This window comes from Rattus norvegicus, chromosome 1 (assembly GCF_021556685.1).
Source record: "Rattus norvegicus strain SHRSP/BbbUtx chromosome 1, alternate assembly SHRSP_T2T, whole genome shotgun sequence".
Lineage (NCBI taxonomy): Eukaryota > Metazoa > Chordata > Mammalia > Rodentia > Muridae > Rattus > Rattus norvegicus.
This window is the reverse complement of record NC_141534.1, coordinates 69,196,327-69,213,227: the sequence shown is the minus strand read 5'-3', so window position 1 is coordinate 69,213,227 and position 16,901 is coordinate 69,196,327. Positions and strand designations below refer to the sequence as shown.

The 16,901-nt window shown below is 40.2% G+C and overlaps 1 protein-coding gene and 1 pseudogene across 1 annotated transcript; one reads left to right on the top strand and one right to left on the bottom strand.

Moving 5' to 3' along the window:
- Positions 1–712: 712 nt before the first annotated feature.
- Znf431l-ps7 (zinc finger protein 431 like, pseudogene 7) lies at positions 713–12,064 on the bottom strand. Its single transcript, XM_087602755.1, has 4 exons — positions 11,978–12,064; positions 3,695–3,821; positions 3,444–3,504; positions 713–2,315 (listed from the first exon to the last, which is right to left on the bottom strand). The coding sequence occupies exons 1-4, from the start codon at positions 12,062–12,064 to the stop codon at positions 1,175–1,177; spliced, it is 1,416 nt and encodes a 471-aa protein (XP_087458881.1). The 3' UTR covers positions 713–1,174.
- Positions 12,065–12,199: 135 nt separating this feature from the next.
- On the top strand, positions 12,200–15,400 carry Ppp2cb-ps1 (protein phosphatase 2 catalytic subunit beta, pseudogene 1; annotated as a pseudogene).
- Positions 15,401–16,901: the final 1,501 nt, after the last annotated feature.

Sequence of the window (16,901 nt, the reverse complement as noted above, 5' to 3'; positions counted from 1 at the left end):
AACCCCAAACTAACCCTGTAACCCTAACCCTGAGTATCACTGACCCTTACCTGTCAGCTAATCCTAACCCTGTGAGGTAACCCTAACCCTTAATCTTGCCCAACCCTAACTGTACGCATAATCCTCCATTCTGTGTCAGTTGATATAGTTCATATAATAAAAGCATCTACTACTATATCCTGATTTGTGAAAGAATTTAATTATGACTTCTCAGAGCTATTCTTGGTTATCAAGCTTAAAAGCTCTGTAGCATTTTGGATCAGGGTTGCGGTTTCATTCCTGAGTCTATTCTGAAGTCCTGATAGATCAGTAGCTCTAACCCTCTAACCCAACCCTCTAACTCCAATTGCTTGACCACAACTAATTCTTGCCATTTGGATTGACCTAGTGTTAGGGGTGTGTTGGATCCAAGTAGACCTCATAACACAAAGGCTTTACCACATGGAGTACATTCATAAAGATTTTCTCTAGTATGTGTTCTGTACTGCATTCGGAGAAAACTGCAAAGGGCAAAGGCTTCACAGCATTGCTCACACTAATATGGTTTCTCTCCAGTATGGATAATTTCCCTATAAGGAGGATTATAGAAATGTGCAAAGGCTTCACCATATTCAATACATTCATAGGGCTTCTCTCCGGTGTGATTTCTTTCATGCCTTTTTGTCGTGATTGGGGTTTTATTGCTGTAAAAAGATACCATGACCAAGACAACTATTATATAAGACAACATTTAATTGGTGATGCCTTGCAGATACAAAGTTTTGGCCCACTGTCAAGGCGGGGAGCATGGCAGTGCCCAATGCTGGAAGAGCAAGAATTCGATACCTTGATCAGAAGGCAGCCAGAAAACTCCTGCCCTGGGTGAAGCTTAACCACAGGACCTCAAAGCCCACCCCAACAGTGACACAATTCCTCAAACTTCCTCATAGTGCCACTTTCCCATGGGACAAGCATATTTAAAGCACCATCTTTGAAGGTCATTGTGGCCTGCAAAGGCTTTACCATATTTGATACAATCATAGGGCTTCTGTCAAGTATGTGTTCTTTTATGTATTTGGAGACTACTGTGACCTACAAAAGCTTTACCCTATTGGTTGCATTCATAGGAGTTTTCTTCATTATGTGTTCTTTTATGTCTTTGAAGACTGTCACAAAATGCAAAGGCTTTATCACATTAATCGCATTTAGAAGGACTCTCTTCAGTATGAATTACTTCATATCTTGGAAGTTGGACATGAGCAGCAAAGGATTTACTGCATTCCTTAACATTCGTAAGGTTTTTTTCCAGCATGAATTCTTTTATACCTTCGAAGTAGACCAGGGCAAGCAAAGGCTTTACTTCAATGCTTACATTCATAAGGTTTCTCTCTACTGTGTGTTCTTTTATGTATTTGGAGATAACCATGTTGTGAATAGGCTTTATCACATAGATTACATTCATACGGTTTTTCTCCACTATGTGTTCTTTTATGTATTTGTAGATGACCATGTTGTGAATAGGTTTTACCACATTGATTACATTCAAAAGGTTTTTCTCCAGTATGTGTTCTTTTATGCTTTGGAAGGCAACTTTGGTCTGCAAAGGATTTACCACATTGGTTACATCCATAGGGTTTCTCTCCTGTATGTGTTCTTTTATGATATTGGAGATGAGTATATGACATATAAAGGCTTTACCACATTGATTACATTCATAGGATTTCTCACCAGTATGTGTTCTTTTATGATATTGCAGACCAGTATGAAATGTAAAGGCTTTACCACACTGATTACATTCATAAGGTTTCTCTCCACTATGTGTTCTTTTATGAAATTGGAGACCAGTAAGACATGAAAAAGCTTTACCACATTGATTACATTCATAGGGTTTTTCTCCCGTGTGTGTTCTTTTATGGACTTGAAGACTATTGTAATGTGCAAAGGCTTTGCCACATTGATTACATTGATAAGGTTTTTCACCAGTATGAGTCCTTTTATGCAATTGGAGATGACCGTGTTGTGAATAGTCTTTACCACATTGATTGCATTCATAAGGTTTTTCTCCAGTATGTCTTCTTTTATGTCTTTGAAGAGAATCATGATATGCGAAGGCTTTGCCGCATTCATTACATTCATAGCATTTCTCTGCAGAATGTGTCCTGTTATGTCTTTGAAGAGATTTATGATAGGCAAAGGCTTTACCACATTCATTACATTTGTAAGGTTTCTCTCCAGCATTTGTTCTGCTATGTTTTTGGAGATCATTGTGTTGCACAAAGACTTTGCCATACTGAAAAACTTCACAGGGTTTCTCTCCAGTATGACTTCTTTCATGCCTGCAAAAGGAATTGATACGTGTGAAAGCTTTATCGCATTAATTATAGCAATACATCTTTTTATCTCTATGAAATAAGTTTATAATTTGTAAAGAGGATCATATCTTAAAGTTTTATCACTTTGCGTACATTCATGGTTTCCCCTTCATTATGGCTTCTGCTTTATCTTTGATGATACCTATAATGGTAACCTAAAATGGTAAGAGTGTCTACTACATTGCTCACATTTGCACCACCTTTTTTCTCTATGAGGTTTTTCGTACATTTGAAGAGCTCAGAGCTTTACCACACTGGGTGCCTTCATAAATTTTTCTATAGTGTGAAATACACTACATTTGCATACTGAATTTGCAATGTGAGCCAGGAAAAGCAGAAAAGAATTTCCATACTCCTAGTACTCAGGGATTTTCTGCAGTGTGAGATTGTGGATATATTCCCAATGAGTTGGAAAACCAAAAAATTATAAACTTGTATCCCACTGAGCAAATCTACTCAAATCTTCTAATTGTTCTGGGAGAGAGAAAGAGGAACATTGCTTTTCAATATCCCTATGCTCTCATGGCTTGTATCAATTGTGACACATGATATACCTATTAAAAGCAGAATAAGAAATGAAAGAGTTCCACACTGCAGTCACATTGATTTTTGTTCATCACAGACATGGTATATGGATTAAGGTTCTCCCCAACAACATTCTTTACTCTCATAAACTGCCCCTCTAACTTAAACTTAGCAATGTTTCTACACGTACACTAGTAACAGCAACTTTACTATGAAATAGTTGCTTATTAGATGGTTTTGGACATATACACCTATTCAATGTATCTTTTCTCATATGCGAGTGGTAAGAGTCTAAGTAGATTAGGAGTTCTACAGAGCAGTCGCAATGTGGCTATGATTCAGATGGCAATATCTTTTAAGGCATTCATTGTTTCTTTGTCATCTTTCTTAGAGGAATGCCATGGAAACACAAATCAGACACCTAACAATAAGGTACATGGATTTGTGAGAATTTAATAATCATCAATACACAATGCCGTTTTACACTACTGCTTTTCTTTAAAACTTCCAGGACACATTACCATTTCTTCAGAGGCATATTCATACCAACTTGCACATGAACATTACCTTCCATGTCTTCTAGAACATTGACAGTATTCTTCAGTATTATGGTCTTCCCAATTGTAGCCTAAAATATAGTACCAGAAAGTGTATGATCTATTATTGGAATTTAGGTAAGATTTAAGTTATTATCTTTCGTGAACCTGATTTATTTACCTCATTCTTCCTCATTCTCAATTAAAATTACAGAAGACCATTAGTAACAAAGAAACAGTTATTTCCTTATTTTAAAAAGTGAAATAATATTCAGTGCTTACCTATAACAGTTAGGTTCCTGAAGGTCTCCAGCATCACATCTTTGTAGAGATTCTTCTGTAAAGGATCCAGCAAAGCCCATTCTTCTTCAGTGAAGTTCACACGTACATCACCATAGGTCACTGTATTCTAAAATATTCCACACATGTGTACAACAGAAACCATGATACCAACAACACTGTAAATGTATGCTTCACTGACATTATATTCAAATAATTCTGGTGTGTTCCCCACTTATTTCTTGACCCAGAAGTTTGAAGGTAATCAGCAAGTCAATTTACAAGGAACTGAATAATGAAGTTCACCTCTGTCATTTCTTTGCTCTTTGAATAGGATATAGCTTGGAAAGTGAAACAAAAATTGAGGGAGGGAGGGAGGGAGGGAGGGAGAGAGAGAGAGAGAGAGAGAGAGAGAGAGAGAGAGAGAGAGAGAGAGAGATTGAGAGAGACAAAGAGAAAGACAGAGAGAAAGACAGAGAGACAGAGACAGAGAGAAGAAAAGGAGGAGGAGGAGAGGAGAGGAGAGGAGAGGAGAGGAGAGGAGAGGAGAGGAAGGGAGAGGAGGGGAAGGGAGGGGAGGGGAGGAGAGAGAAACAGTACTGAGCACATACCAGAGAAATTGTATGGACAATGACTAACTACAAATAAATAATAGGAAAGTTAGATGTATTGACTCATGCCTGCCTTTACACCCACCATTCAGGAGCCAGAGGCAGGTGCATCTCATTGAGTTGTACGCCAGCCTGGTCTAAGCAGAAGAGCCAGAGGGAAATATTCAGACCCTGTCTGCCCTGTAAAAACCAATCAAACAAGACAGAAAGAACTCAGAGGTTTTACTGAAGTTCCTACAAAGAATTATACATTCACTCCAGTTCTGTATTCATCTTGTAGAATCCTGAAGTGCCCCGGTTTACCTGTAACAATAATGGGATCTTACTGAAAGGGAGTGCATGTTTAAACAGTTACAAATGGACAGATGAAACTATTAGCAATGTAAATGTTGATCCTAAATGAATAACTTTGGGCAGGAGAGATGGCTCAGCAGTGAAGAACCCTTGCTGGTCTTGGAAAGTAAAGGGGGCTCACAACTATTCTTTTTTTTTAAAGATTTATTTATTTATATATAAGTACATTGTAGCTGTCTTCAGACACACCAAAAGAGAGCATGAGATCTCATTAAAGATGGTCGTGAGCCACCATGTGGTTGCTGGGAATTGAACTCAGGTCCTCTGGAAGAACAGTCAGTACTCTTAACTACTGAACCATCTCTCCAGCCCACAACTATTCTTTACTCTAAGTTATGAATTCGCAGGCCATACTACTATGAGGACCAGGCATTCATGAGCTGCACATTCATGTATACAGGCAAAATAATGTTCACTTTAAAAAAATAAAAAATACAGCAGGTAGGAAGAACTGTGTGCACCTGCAATTCAGTGACTCAAAACCTGAGGCAGTCAAGCTCAGGCAGTATTAGTGTCATGAACACATGCCATCCTAAGAAGAACATTCTCTCTCCCAAGTTTCAAAATTCACAACATGGATGAAGATCAACACAACAGCATAAGCTCGGCATGAACCAAAACCTACATTATAGGACCATCAGTCAAATAATATAAAAACAAACAAACAAACAAACAGCCAGGCAGGTTGACCCACATGTAATCCCAGCATTCTAGAGTCAGAGCAAGGTAGACCTTTAAGGTCCAGGCTTCTGTGTTCTACATACCTACTTTTAGGACAGCCAGGGATACACAGAGAAACTTTGTCTTCAAAAACAAAAACAAAAGCAACAAAATTAAAAATATAGAAACACCAACCTCATAAAATAGCTTAGCACTGAAGGACAATTGCTTCTACTGCATCTTATGTGATTTACTCATAGAGTCTATAATGGTGAAGGCAAGACAACATGAGAAAAAAGCTGACTGATTAGGTTCAACCACAACACAGAAAACACACACACACACACACACACACACACACACATGTCAATAGACACTCAAATATCATCCCAAATAATGAATCTAGAACGTTTCCTCCTACAAAAGCTTCTATTGAGAAGCTTCTGAGTTGGCCAGAGCCAGGCTGACTCTATGACAGCCTGCAAACTGGCAGTTGGGAGACTAGGCCGAAGTTTCTGTTTCCCAGTACTGGAAAAGTCAAAAACAACTCAATTTCAGGAAAATCAACCCTCACTGGCAGCCAATCAGGAGCTGCCAGGAACTGTTCCCAACATCAGGCCTGAGTCAAGAATAGTTCTTTATTGAGACCCCCACAATCCTTTGTACCTGTGCTGAGCTAAACAGCCAGCAATTTTCCCCCAACACCTGCAGAGGAGTGGCTATCTCCTGGATTTGAAGGCGGCAGACAAAAGTCAGCCCTTCGTCTCTGCACATCAGCATTAACCCCTCGCTCCAAAACTTGCACCCCTTTCAGTGCAATATCTAACAGCCAGCACTTCCCAGGTGCAGATGGCTCCTGCCTTTGAAAGGGGCAGAAATTAGTGTCTTTGAATCGATACAGCCCCGACTCTTGAGCTATGGGAAAAAGGCAATTAAGTGTTCCCAGACAGATGTGAGCGGTTTGTAAAATTACACTAGCTTCTGTTAATGGAATAAGTTATTTCTTCCCAGGTAAAAAGGATCCTTTTCCAGCTGCACGGTTCCACCTCACGGTCTGAACAAATGTTATCAGTTCTGAAGGATAGTAGTCCTTTACCCTCTACCCAATCATCTAATGCCAAGGCTCAAGAGCCCCAGCTTAAGGATTCTCCTACACATACCATGAACTAGACTGGAGTGCTGCATTTCTAACTTGCAGAGGAGGGGAGGCAGCGTTCTGGGTCTGGACTCATACAATCAAGACTCTCTGTGTTTGCATAGCTGTTGTGATTTCTGACTCTCTCCTGGGGTTCCCTCGAACTGGGAGTAAGAACATCTTGCTCTTTTCCACATTCCTCCAAAAGAGAGCATTTCCAGGTTCTATCCAGAAGCAAATCATGTTTTTGGTTTTTTGGGGGTTTTTTGTTGTTGTTGTTGTTGTTGTTTTGGGTTTTTGTTGTTGTTGTTGTTGTTGTTGTTGTTGTTGTTGTTGTAACTTGCTTTGCTACTCCACTGCTGAGATTGAATCCTCTAATCAAAGGCATCTCAGGACTTCTTCTGTCCCGTCAGATCACAATCCATCATTTTAGGAACTGAGGATAGAAACTAAAGCTTCAAGAACATAAATTTCAAAAGATACAAAACAAAACAAACAGAAAGCAAAAATGGAACAAACAAAAAAACGAATAGAGAAACATTGTTTACTGGCTTGCCTTGTCCTTTGGTCACTATCTAATGCTCAGCTACCTCTCTTCCCCAGCCCATCCCCACTTGCTTGAGGAGGGATCAAGCCACCCTCAGAGGAAGTGCCTTCCCACATCAATCAGCATCCAACACAATCTCTCACTGACTCAGCATCCAGACATTTTGATGAGGGCATGACTCAAGTGAGGATCCCTCAGATGACAATAAGCTCTAAAATGTTAACAACTGAAACTAATTAGGAGAAATAGACAATAATAAATCAGAAAGTTTAGAAAACCCAAACCAAATGAGTTAACCATATCAATCACTTAAGTAGCACAAAAAAAAATTGATTGCAACACCTGGAAAACACAGATTTGCCAATAAAGGAAGAAAGGCAAGCCTTTAGGATCAAGAAGAGGAAATTAAACCTGTTTCCCAAACTGTCAAAAACTCAAGAAACTCACAACACTATTTCGTAAAATTTTAGAAGACAAAAATAGTTGAACATTTATCATTTTCCAGAGAAACAATATAATTAGATTATAATGGAGAGACTCTGCCCTGGGTCGCAGCCGCTAGTGTTGCGTTTGGACTCAGCAAGCCTAAAGCAAAAAAGAGAAAAAGCTTAAAAATTTTTTCAAGAAAGCCTCAAAAAACCTTTAAAAAAAAAGAAAAAAAAAGATTATAATGGAGAAAAATCATATAACATAGATGACACTAATTAAAGGAGACAGAAAGATAGACATATAAGTCTTTTAATGATGAACTACAAGCTCATTAAAAAAAAAATCCAAGAAATTACAGGCCATCAACTCATCCTGTAGACTGTTCTCCTCTTTGTCAATAATAGAAAATGGACTGGAAGTGGCAAAAACCCAGTCAATTGGACAGAGGCAGCTTAAGGAATGGAAAAGATTTTTTTTCTTAACCAAAATGAGACCTCAAGAAACTAGAATTTCCGAAGCAAAAAATTCAATTAAGAAATTAGGGTATAGATCTAAACAGAGAATTCTCAACAGAGGAATCTCAAGTAGCTGAGGAAACTTAAAGAAATCTTTACCATCTTAGCCATCAGGGCAATGCAAACCAAAACTACTTTGAGAATCCATCTTATGCATGTCAAAATGACTAAAATCAATAATAAAAGTAACAGCTCATGTGTCAAGGATATGACAATGGGGAACAATCCTCCACTACTTGGGGAGTGCAAACTGATACAGCCACTATAGAAATCAGTATTTCCTCAGAATCATGGTTCCTCACAAAATTGAGAGTGCATCTCTCTCAAGATCCAGCTAAAACAACCTTGGGTTTCTATCCAAAAGATGGTCCATGCTACCTCAAGGACACTTCCTCAACTATGTTCAGAGCACATTTATTTATACTTGCCAGAAGCTGGAAACAACCTAGATGTCTTACAACTGAAGAATGGAGAAACAAAATGTGGTACATTGACACAATGAAGTGTCACTCAGTTGTTTAACCAAAGGGGGGAAAAAAAGACATCATGAATTTACAGCAAGTGAATGAAACAAACAAACAAAAACCACCCCCCCCAAAAAAACCAAAACAAAACTGAAAAATCACCCTGAGGTAACCCAGATACAGAATGACACAGATGATAAGCATTCACTTTTAAGTGGATACTACCTATTATGTAAATAATAATCAAGCTATACTCCACAGCCCAGAAGTAGGGGAGAGGAGGGCTACAGAGGAGTACACGATCTCCTTCTAAAGGGGAAATAGAATAGTTTCTGTGAGTAGACCGGAGTTTGATGGGAAAAGAAGTGGGAGGGATCAGTTGGGCAGGGGATGAAGGGAGAGTACATTACAGGGAGAAACAGCTGAAATTAGGGGATATTTTGAAATTAGTATAAAAACCCAGTGCAATGGAAACTCCTGGAATCTATGGGGGTGACTCTAATGAGGACTCCTGGGAATGGAAGATATAGAGTCTGAGGTTACCGTCCTTTGTAGTCAGGTAAGGCTTCAATGTTGGGAATGGGATACACTGGGTTCAGCTGTTGCCTATGGAGCTCCCATGGAGATCCCTCAACAATCCATGCTGATGCTAGGACAAGGCTTGACTCTCAGAAAACTGTCAGCAGGGTCCCATCAATAAATATAAAGTCCACACAGGTCACTGAATGTAGGGGTCAAGTGGGTACAGGCTTGGAGCCTTCATCCCTATGTTCTAGTCTCTTTGAGATACTCTACAGGCTACAGAAAAAGAAACCTGGACACTGACCGCCACCAACAAAACTCCCCACCTAAAAGTGCTCCTTCCTGCAAGATGTGCTGAGGCATGATGGAAACAAACCTGTTTAAGTGGTCAACCAGCATTTGGTTAGGCATAGGAACACATGCCTAACACTCCCTGGATTTCCAGGAACCTTACAGCCTGGGTCTGTGCCAAGTCCTCTGCTGATACGTTATGGCTGTCAGCTTTGTTTTAAAGGGACTCCTAACAGTGGAAGCAGGTGAGCTGTGACTGTTTTCCTTGATCTTGAGACTCTTTTCTTCCTATTGGATTGCCTTGTCCAGACTCAGTATGAAGGCTTTCACCTTCCTTTTCTATCTTGTTTTATCCTGCTTGGCTGTCCTCTCTTGGAGGTATGTTCCTTTCTAAAGAGGAAATGGGATGTGTGTGCAGGGGGCCAAGGGAGGGGGTTTCCAGGGAGGAGGAGGTTTGATCTTTGGGAAAAGAAGATAGAAAATTTGGATGTACTTAGGAGGAGTGGACGGAGGGAAAACAGTAGTCAGAATATAGTTTATGAGAGAATAATATATTTTCAATTAAAAATTAATTCAATATTGCTTAAATGAAAATGCAAAGAAAGAAAGCAATAATGAACCCAGAAAGGAGAAATAGTGAAAACAGGGACGCCATGATTTTTACAGATACAGGTCTCATTCTGTTTGTGTAGAAGGTGACCATCATCCAGGAGAGTTAAATATCTTTTATTTGCCTGATATAACTATCATCCTGGAGCCTTACTTCTTCCATTTGCTAACCTAGGCTTAGTCCTGGAAACTTTAGCATCCAAACAATCTTATCTGGAGCTAGAATACTTTTGGCCTCAGAGACCTACTGCTGAATAATCCCACCCTTTCTTTTTCTTTTTGTACTCTGGCAAAAAGTACAGTTGGTTGGGCAACTCAGCTATTTTGGTTAAATTCCAATCCACACTACCTGATTCCAAATGGCTTCTTTCACTTCTGATTGAAATGGTCCATTTGGCCTCAAAGAAACTCTACAATTCTGTGCTAATAATCGGTCACCTTCACATTGTCTGGCTTGTTCTGTCTTCACCTGTGTCTAGCTTATTCTCTCTTCAATCCATCTCTCTATAACTGTCCCAGGAAACTGTCTCCTGCTCTCTCACTCTGCACTGTTCCCTCTCATGTAGCCTCTCTTTCCTCTCCTCTTCTGAGAGTTGGGCATATCCCATTCTGTCAAATTTGTCTTGGATTCATCACTTTGCCTGCTCCTCAATGAGCTTCTAACCCTAGTGCTTCCTTCTTTTTTTTTTTTTTTTTCTTTTTTTCGGAGCTGGGGACCGAACCCAGGGCCTTGCGTTTACTAGGCAAGTGCTCTACCGCTGAGCTAAATCCCCAACCCGGTGCTTCCTTCTAAAACCAACTTTACCTTCATTGTTTGGTTTTAAAGGTGTGTGCTAAGGGTTGAGCCGCACTACAACCAGAAACAGGGTTTTGTGGGTTTCCTTTTTCATTGCAATGGTTTTTGGTTTGTGTGTTGTCATTGTTTGTTTTAGGTAAATAACACCATCTCAGGGTTCACAATGTTATCAGATACCCTGCAACATAGGAGTTCATGACAAGCTCAACTTGGGCTCAGTCTATCAATCAAATCACAAGCTTTGCTCTCAGCAATGTGAGATACATATCACAAAGGACACAAAAGCAGGTCATTTTCTTCTGTTAGCTTTCACTAGTGTAGATTGTGGAATTACAGAACTTTCTTCTTATTTTATTCCAAGGTAATACTCTTGCTTATGTTTAAGAAAAACTAACGCTTGAAGAACTATTCAAATAGAAATAAATGATGTTATAAAAACTGATACATGAATTATACATTAAGCACAAACTGATGTTTTAAATGTTAGATGTTTAAACAAGTTCTCCAAAGCAAAAATGAAAGTGTTACCACCTAAGTGCAGAGAAAACAGAGATGAGTCACTTTTCTAAGACTTTTACATTTTTGTTCAAGTATAATTTATTGTCATTATTTAAATTCAAACAAAACAGCCAGTCTGTTTTCTTAACCTGATTTCTACTCTTTCATGCAGTATGACTCATTGGCAGAAGGCTCTCATGACATCCAAATAAATACTCTTCCTGCATTTTTACAGTATACTATAACAGCACATTTACCTCTCATCTCCATAACATCTGTTTCTCTTCTGCACATAATGTTCTAAAAGTACATCAGAAAAACCCTTTGAAGGTGATTGGTTCAGTTAGATTCTGTGTTTTCTGTCCTTCATTATTGAATTGCTACCCAACACAGGAGATGCCTTTTGCAATCTCCAAAAAATTAACTCCAAATGCATCATACACGTTAAGATTAAATGCTAAGGGCAGTACCTGTAAAAACTAGGGCTCTCCCAGTTTGGCATTCTGCCAAGGATGTTTCTAAACACAAGCCACTGTTCCAAATGTTCTTGTGCATCTGCAGCCTCAGAGTGAAGTTATTCAACAACTACCTGGATCCAGCGAGTGACTAGGACCAATGGGACTTTTATATGTGGCAGCATCTGGCCGCCTGTTCGCACCCAACCAGGTCAAAAACCCACCACACGAGCTCTCGCTGCTCAACTCCCTGCTCCTCCCCGTTGTTGGCAGTGACCCTGGGCTCACCATGTCGCAACTTTAGGGCTTGCCTGAGAGTGCCTCAGAGCATCCAGCAGCAGGGTTCAGAAAACATCACACAGAACCAATCAAACTTGCTCCCCTACAGGGCACAACCTACCTCTTGCCAATCGGAAAAACCCTCCTCCTCTTCTGACTGGCAGGTTCGCCTGGAGGTTCTGATTGGCCAGAGAGCCTTGAGTGACATGAGTACCTCCATTAGGATTACATTATGCTGAAGAGACACGCCCGAGAGATTCCTAGCCCCGCCTTCCACTCCAGGGACAGACCCTTACTAGACGAACGAATATTTGCATTCCAATAGCTCCTCCAAATTCCTTCCATGAGCTGGCTGGGACCTGCCACTCTAGTTTTCACTGCTCTGCCGCCCGCTTCTCGCCTTTGTGAGCAGAGACCATGTGCTCATCAGGTCCTGACTTTAGAGATTGCTTGAGCTTCCATTCACAGCACTCGGCAGGCATTTACCCCTTCCTCCTGGAATTAGGGTAGATAGCTCGCATAGCCCATTACCCAGCCTGCAGTGCAGTCAGTTATCAATCTGTCCCACAAGTTGAAGGGTGCCCAGAATATTAACAAATGAGACTTTAGGAAACGATAGTTTTATTTTGTGGCTTCATGCTGGCCAGGTTCAGGTAAACTGCAAATTCTCCTCACCTGGTAGGTCTAAGGCAATACTGGAAGAAAAGCAGGAAACATGACAAACACAGTGGAGCACTAATATTGTAAATTGGCACATCTTCCTCAGCGGGAAGGCAGAAAAAAAAAAAAAACGGAGAGAAGAGAACATTGAGGATATTTACTAATAAAGTCTCTATGGAAATTATGAGGATTCCCCAAAGAACTGAAAATAAAATTAGCATATGAATCAGCACCCCTGCTTCTAGGTGCTTCCAAAGACTGAGTATGTTGAAGAGATGGCCACCATCCTGTATTTATCATGTCAGCAGCCTTTATAACAACCAGAATATGGAAACAACCTAAGAACTTATCAGAAGATGAAACAAGGAAGACGATGTGGCATATGTACACAGAGGAATATTATTGTATCCTATGAAAGAAATTCGGTCACTTCCAACAAGATGGATAGAAACAGAGGGCATAACGCTTGCGGGGTAAGCTGTGTGCAGAAAGACAGATGCTATGTGCTCTCATATATGGTAGCTCACAAAACAGCAAGTGGATGCTGATTGCCACAGGCTAGGAAGCTAGAGGGACGGTGAGATAATAAGGTTCTAGGCTCACTCAGGAGGAATAGTTTGTTTCTGAGATCTGTTGTACAGCTGACTGAATATAGTTTAACTTTTATATTTTACATTTCACAATTATTTGCATCAATTATATTAAATGAAGATTGTAAGAAATAAAATTATCAAAACTATTCCCATATTCTTCCAATCACCAGGGGACCTTAAAGCACTCACTCAGCTCTTCTGGTCCTTGTTTTCCTCAGCAGAAAAGAATTAGACTGGCATATTCTCCAAGACCTATGTACATGCTAAGACTTCTGTGCCTGCAAACATACCTGACCATTCAATTTTCAAGTGTGTTATGAGAAAAAGGGGAAGGGATTCATACATATTTAGGGATTAACCTTTCAGAATTTTTTTCCAAAAATCCTCTATGAGAAAATATTACTGATAATCATAGTCTAGCATATAAGGAGAGCATTTATATCCTGGACAAATCAGGTTGTGACCCTAGTAGAGAAGAAAACAGTCAGTGCAGAGGTGCTCATATCTGGTTCCCAGCTCAGTCATGAATGTAGAACCTCCAAGTTTCATTGCAATGCTTATATTTTCCAGTGTCTTAAATGTTGGGGCTTTTCAGAATTAAGTTGAAAGCTTGACAAATACCAAGATCCAGGTCCTGCTCAGCCATCTGGATCTCACCTTACTTGTAGTGATGTTTATTAACCTTGGAAGCCATGATTCTATTCTGTTTCTCTTCTCCAGTCAGTGGATCCCAAAGTATTCTTCCCCTTTGTATCACCTAGAGAGCCTTTAAAGATGGTCAGCCCAGAGTACGTGCTAATGGAACACGGGACCAGAAAGGAGAGTCCAATACCAGTGCTACTGGAGATGATTCCATCAAGCCACCAAACTTTTGAAGTGACTTATTTTGTCAGAAACTCCTCAGGAGTGATGTGCACTCATATTTCCTATGTATCTTTTAAAAGGAAATCCAGACAAGTGATCCTGGATGGATATGAGATTCCATTTCTGATAAAATGCAGGTTGTATGGTAGTGGTGGTCTGGGGATTCTACATTGATCAATAAAGTTGTCAATTAAATGATAGATTAATCAAAGATATGAATAAAGAGAAAGAAAATCCATGGTAAAGAAACAATGGTAGAAGATTTTTGAAAGTGTTGCTCTTCACAACTTTGTGAGCAGGAGACTCTAGATACTGTGAACAACTGATTAGTAGAAGAAATATTGAATGTTCATAAAATGCCACTGAAAAGTTAAGTCGCCATACTCTGAGGGAATCACGAGAGCAGAGAGATCACACTAGTTTATGGTTTCTATGATGAGTGTTTAAGGAAATACAGGAATGCAAAGGTTTGGGAATACTTCACAGACCTTTTTGACTGTCTTCCTCTCACTGCCTCGGTGGATGGGCAGATCTTCTGTCTACATGGTGGCCTGTCACCATCCATAGACACACTGGATCACAGCTGAGCACTTGATCGCCTCCAGGAAGTTCCTCATGAGGGTCCAGTCCAATGTGGGATCCAGATGACTGTGTTGGCTACGGGATATCTCCTCGGGGAGCAAGTTACACCTTTGGCCAAGATATTTCTGAGGGTTGGGGATTTAGCTCAGAGGTAGAGCACTTGCCTAGCAAGCCCAAGGCCCTGGGTTCGATCCCCAGCTCCGGAGGGGGAAAAAAGTTACTTTTAGGGGCTGGAGAAATGGCTCAGTGGTTAAGAGCACTGACTGTTCTTCCAGAGGTCCTGAGTTCAATTCCCAGCAACCACATGGTGGCTCACAACCATCTGTAATGGGATCTGATGCCATCTTCTGGTGTGTCTGAAGATAGCAACAGTGTACTCATAAAATAGTAAATAAATGTAAAAAAAAAAAAAAGGTATTTCTGAGACATTTAAGCATGCCAATGGCCTCACATCAGTGTCCAGAGCTCACCAGTTGGTGATGGAGTGATATAACTGGTGCCATGACCAGAATGTTGTAACAATTTTCAGTGCTCCAAACTATCTCTATCATTGTGCTAACCAAGCTGCAATCATGGAACTTGACAGGGCGCTTAAGTATTCTTTCTTCAAGTTTGATCAGCACCTAGGAGAGGCGAGCTACATGTCACTCCTTGTATCCCAGACTACTTCCTGTAATGCAAATTTAAACTTGTACAGTATTGTCATGAATGAACCTTGTACAGTATTGACCGAATGGGAACAGGAGGAGCAACAGTAACTCTGAAGTTTCATAAATAGGGAACATTCAAAACACTTGTTTTCAAATGGACCAAAACTGTGCCATATAATAATATTGAGAGTCTTGCCATCAACAGCCATGACCAATTTAAAACGAACCAAGTCCCTGCATGCTGACATGACATTGTCGGTTAAGAATCCAGATTCTGCAGAGCGCTATTTGTAGTTACTTTTGCTCTCTTGAGAGAATGCAGATCTAGGATGTAACATTAACACCTGTGAGTCCAGTTGACTTCCACTTAGCTGTAGCTTACTCAGCATGACTGTAGATGAGGAGAGCAAACAACCATTGGAGCCTAATGAGCCTTTTAAAATAAGTACCAAGGCCTCCTCTCTTGCTGTGTTTCTTTCAGGGATACCATTAATTGAATTGTATGATTTCTCTGCACTCGGTTTCTCCCCTTCTCAATCTCAGCCCCAAGTTGTTCTTTGTTACTGTCAGAAAACCTGGAGAGTTGTTTTGAACAGAACTGTTTCCCTCCTGTAAGATGATGTTACTGCATCGAAGTATTTTTATAATAAACTTGAGAACTGAGAAAGTCGGGTTTGAATTGTATCAGTGGGCATGACTGGTGTTGTTTATTAAACGAGATAAATCTATTGATCGATTTCAGAATTTGTAGATTTCCAGGTAAGGAAAAATAAAGATCAAAGACAACTGCGTAATAAAAAAAACAAAAACAAAAACAAAAACAATAGGAGGGGGGTATCTCAAAAATGATTTCAAAAGGGAGGAGTCCCATCTGATAAGGATAGTTTCATGCCCAGTGGAGAGTGAAGGGGAGTTATTCAATCCTCACCAGTCTCATAGGTCAATTTAATTAAGGTCTCCTTTAGGGTTTTGTTTATTTTCTCTGACTGTTCTGAACTCTGGGCTGTATATGCACAATAAAGTTTCTAATCAATCCCCAGAATATTCGCTACTCTCTGACTTACCTGGGACACAAAAGCTGGTCTATAATCAAATCCTATCATGCGAGGAAGTGATACCTTGGCAGTATGTCCTCTAAGAGCTTCTTTGTTACTGTGGATGGAATCTCATATTTGGTGGGGAACACCTCAGTCCAACCTGAAAATGTATCTACAAACATCAGTAAATATTTATATTTAAATTTCTCTGGTTTTAATTCTGTGAGATCTATCTCTCAGGAGGCTCCAGGCGTTGGGTCTCTGAACCTATTATCTGGCTTCTTATTAGCTGGCAGGCTTTACAGTCTGTGACAATCTCGGCTATCTTTGAGTTGGCACCTCTAATCAAGATATTAGCATGTCATATCAAGTCCTGCATTCTCCGGATGCCCATGGGGGAACAATGGTGGAGCTCCTGAGGTCTGTGTAGTCTCATTTTTTCTGGTACATTGAGTTTGTAACCTGCTGTTCTCCACCATCTGTCATAACATTGGTACATGGGCAAATTCCTAGCCCAGATTATACCATCTTTTCAATATTTAGGGTGGTCAGGGAGCACAGGATCCCCCGGATCCAGGGAGGTCAGGAGCAAGAATGTTGGGCTGTTTAATCTGCCCTATTGTTGCCATCTGAAACTGGATCCTTTCCTCTCTGGTGTT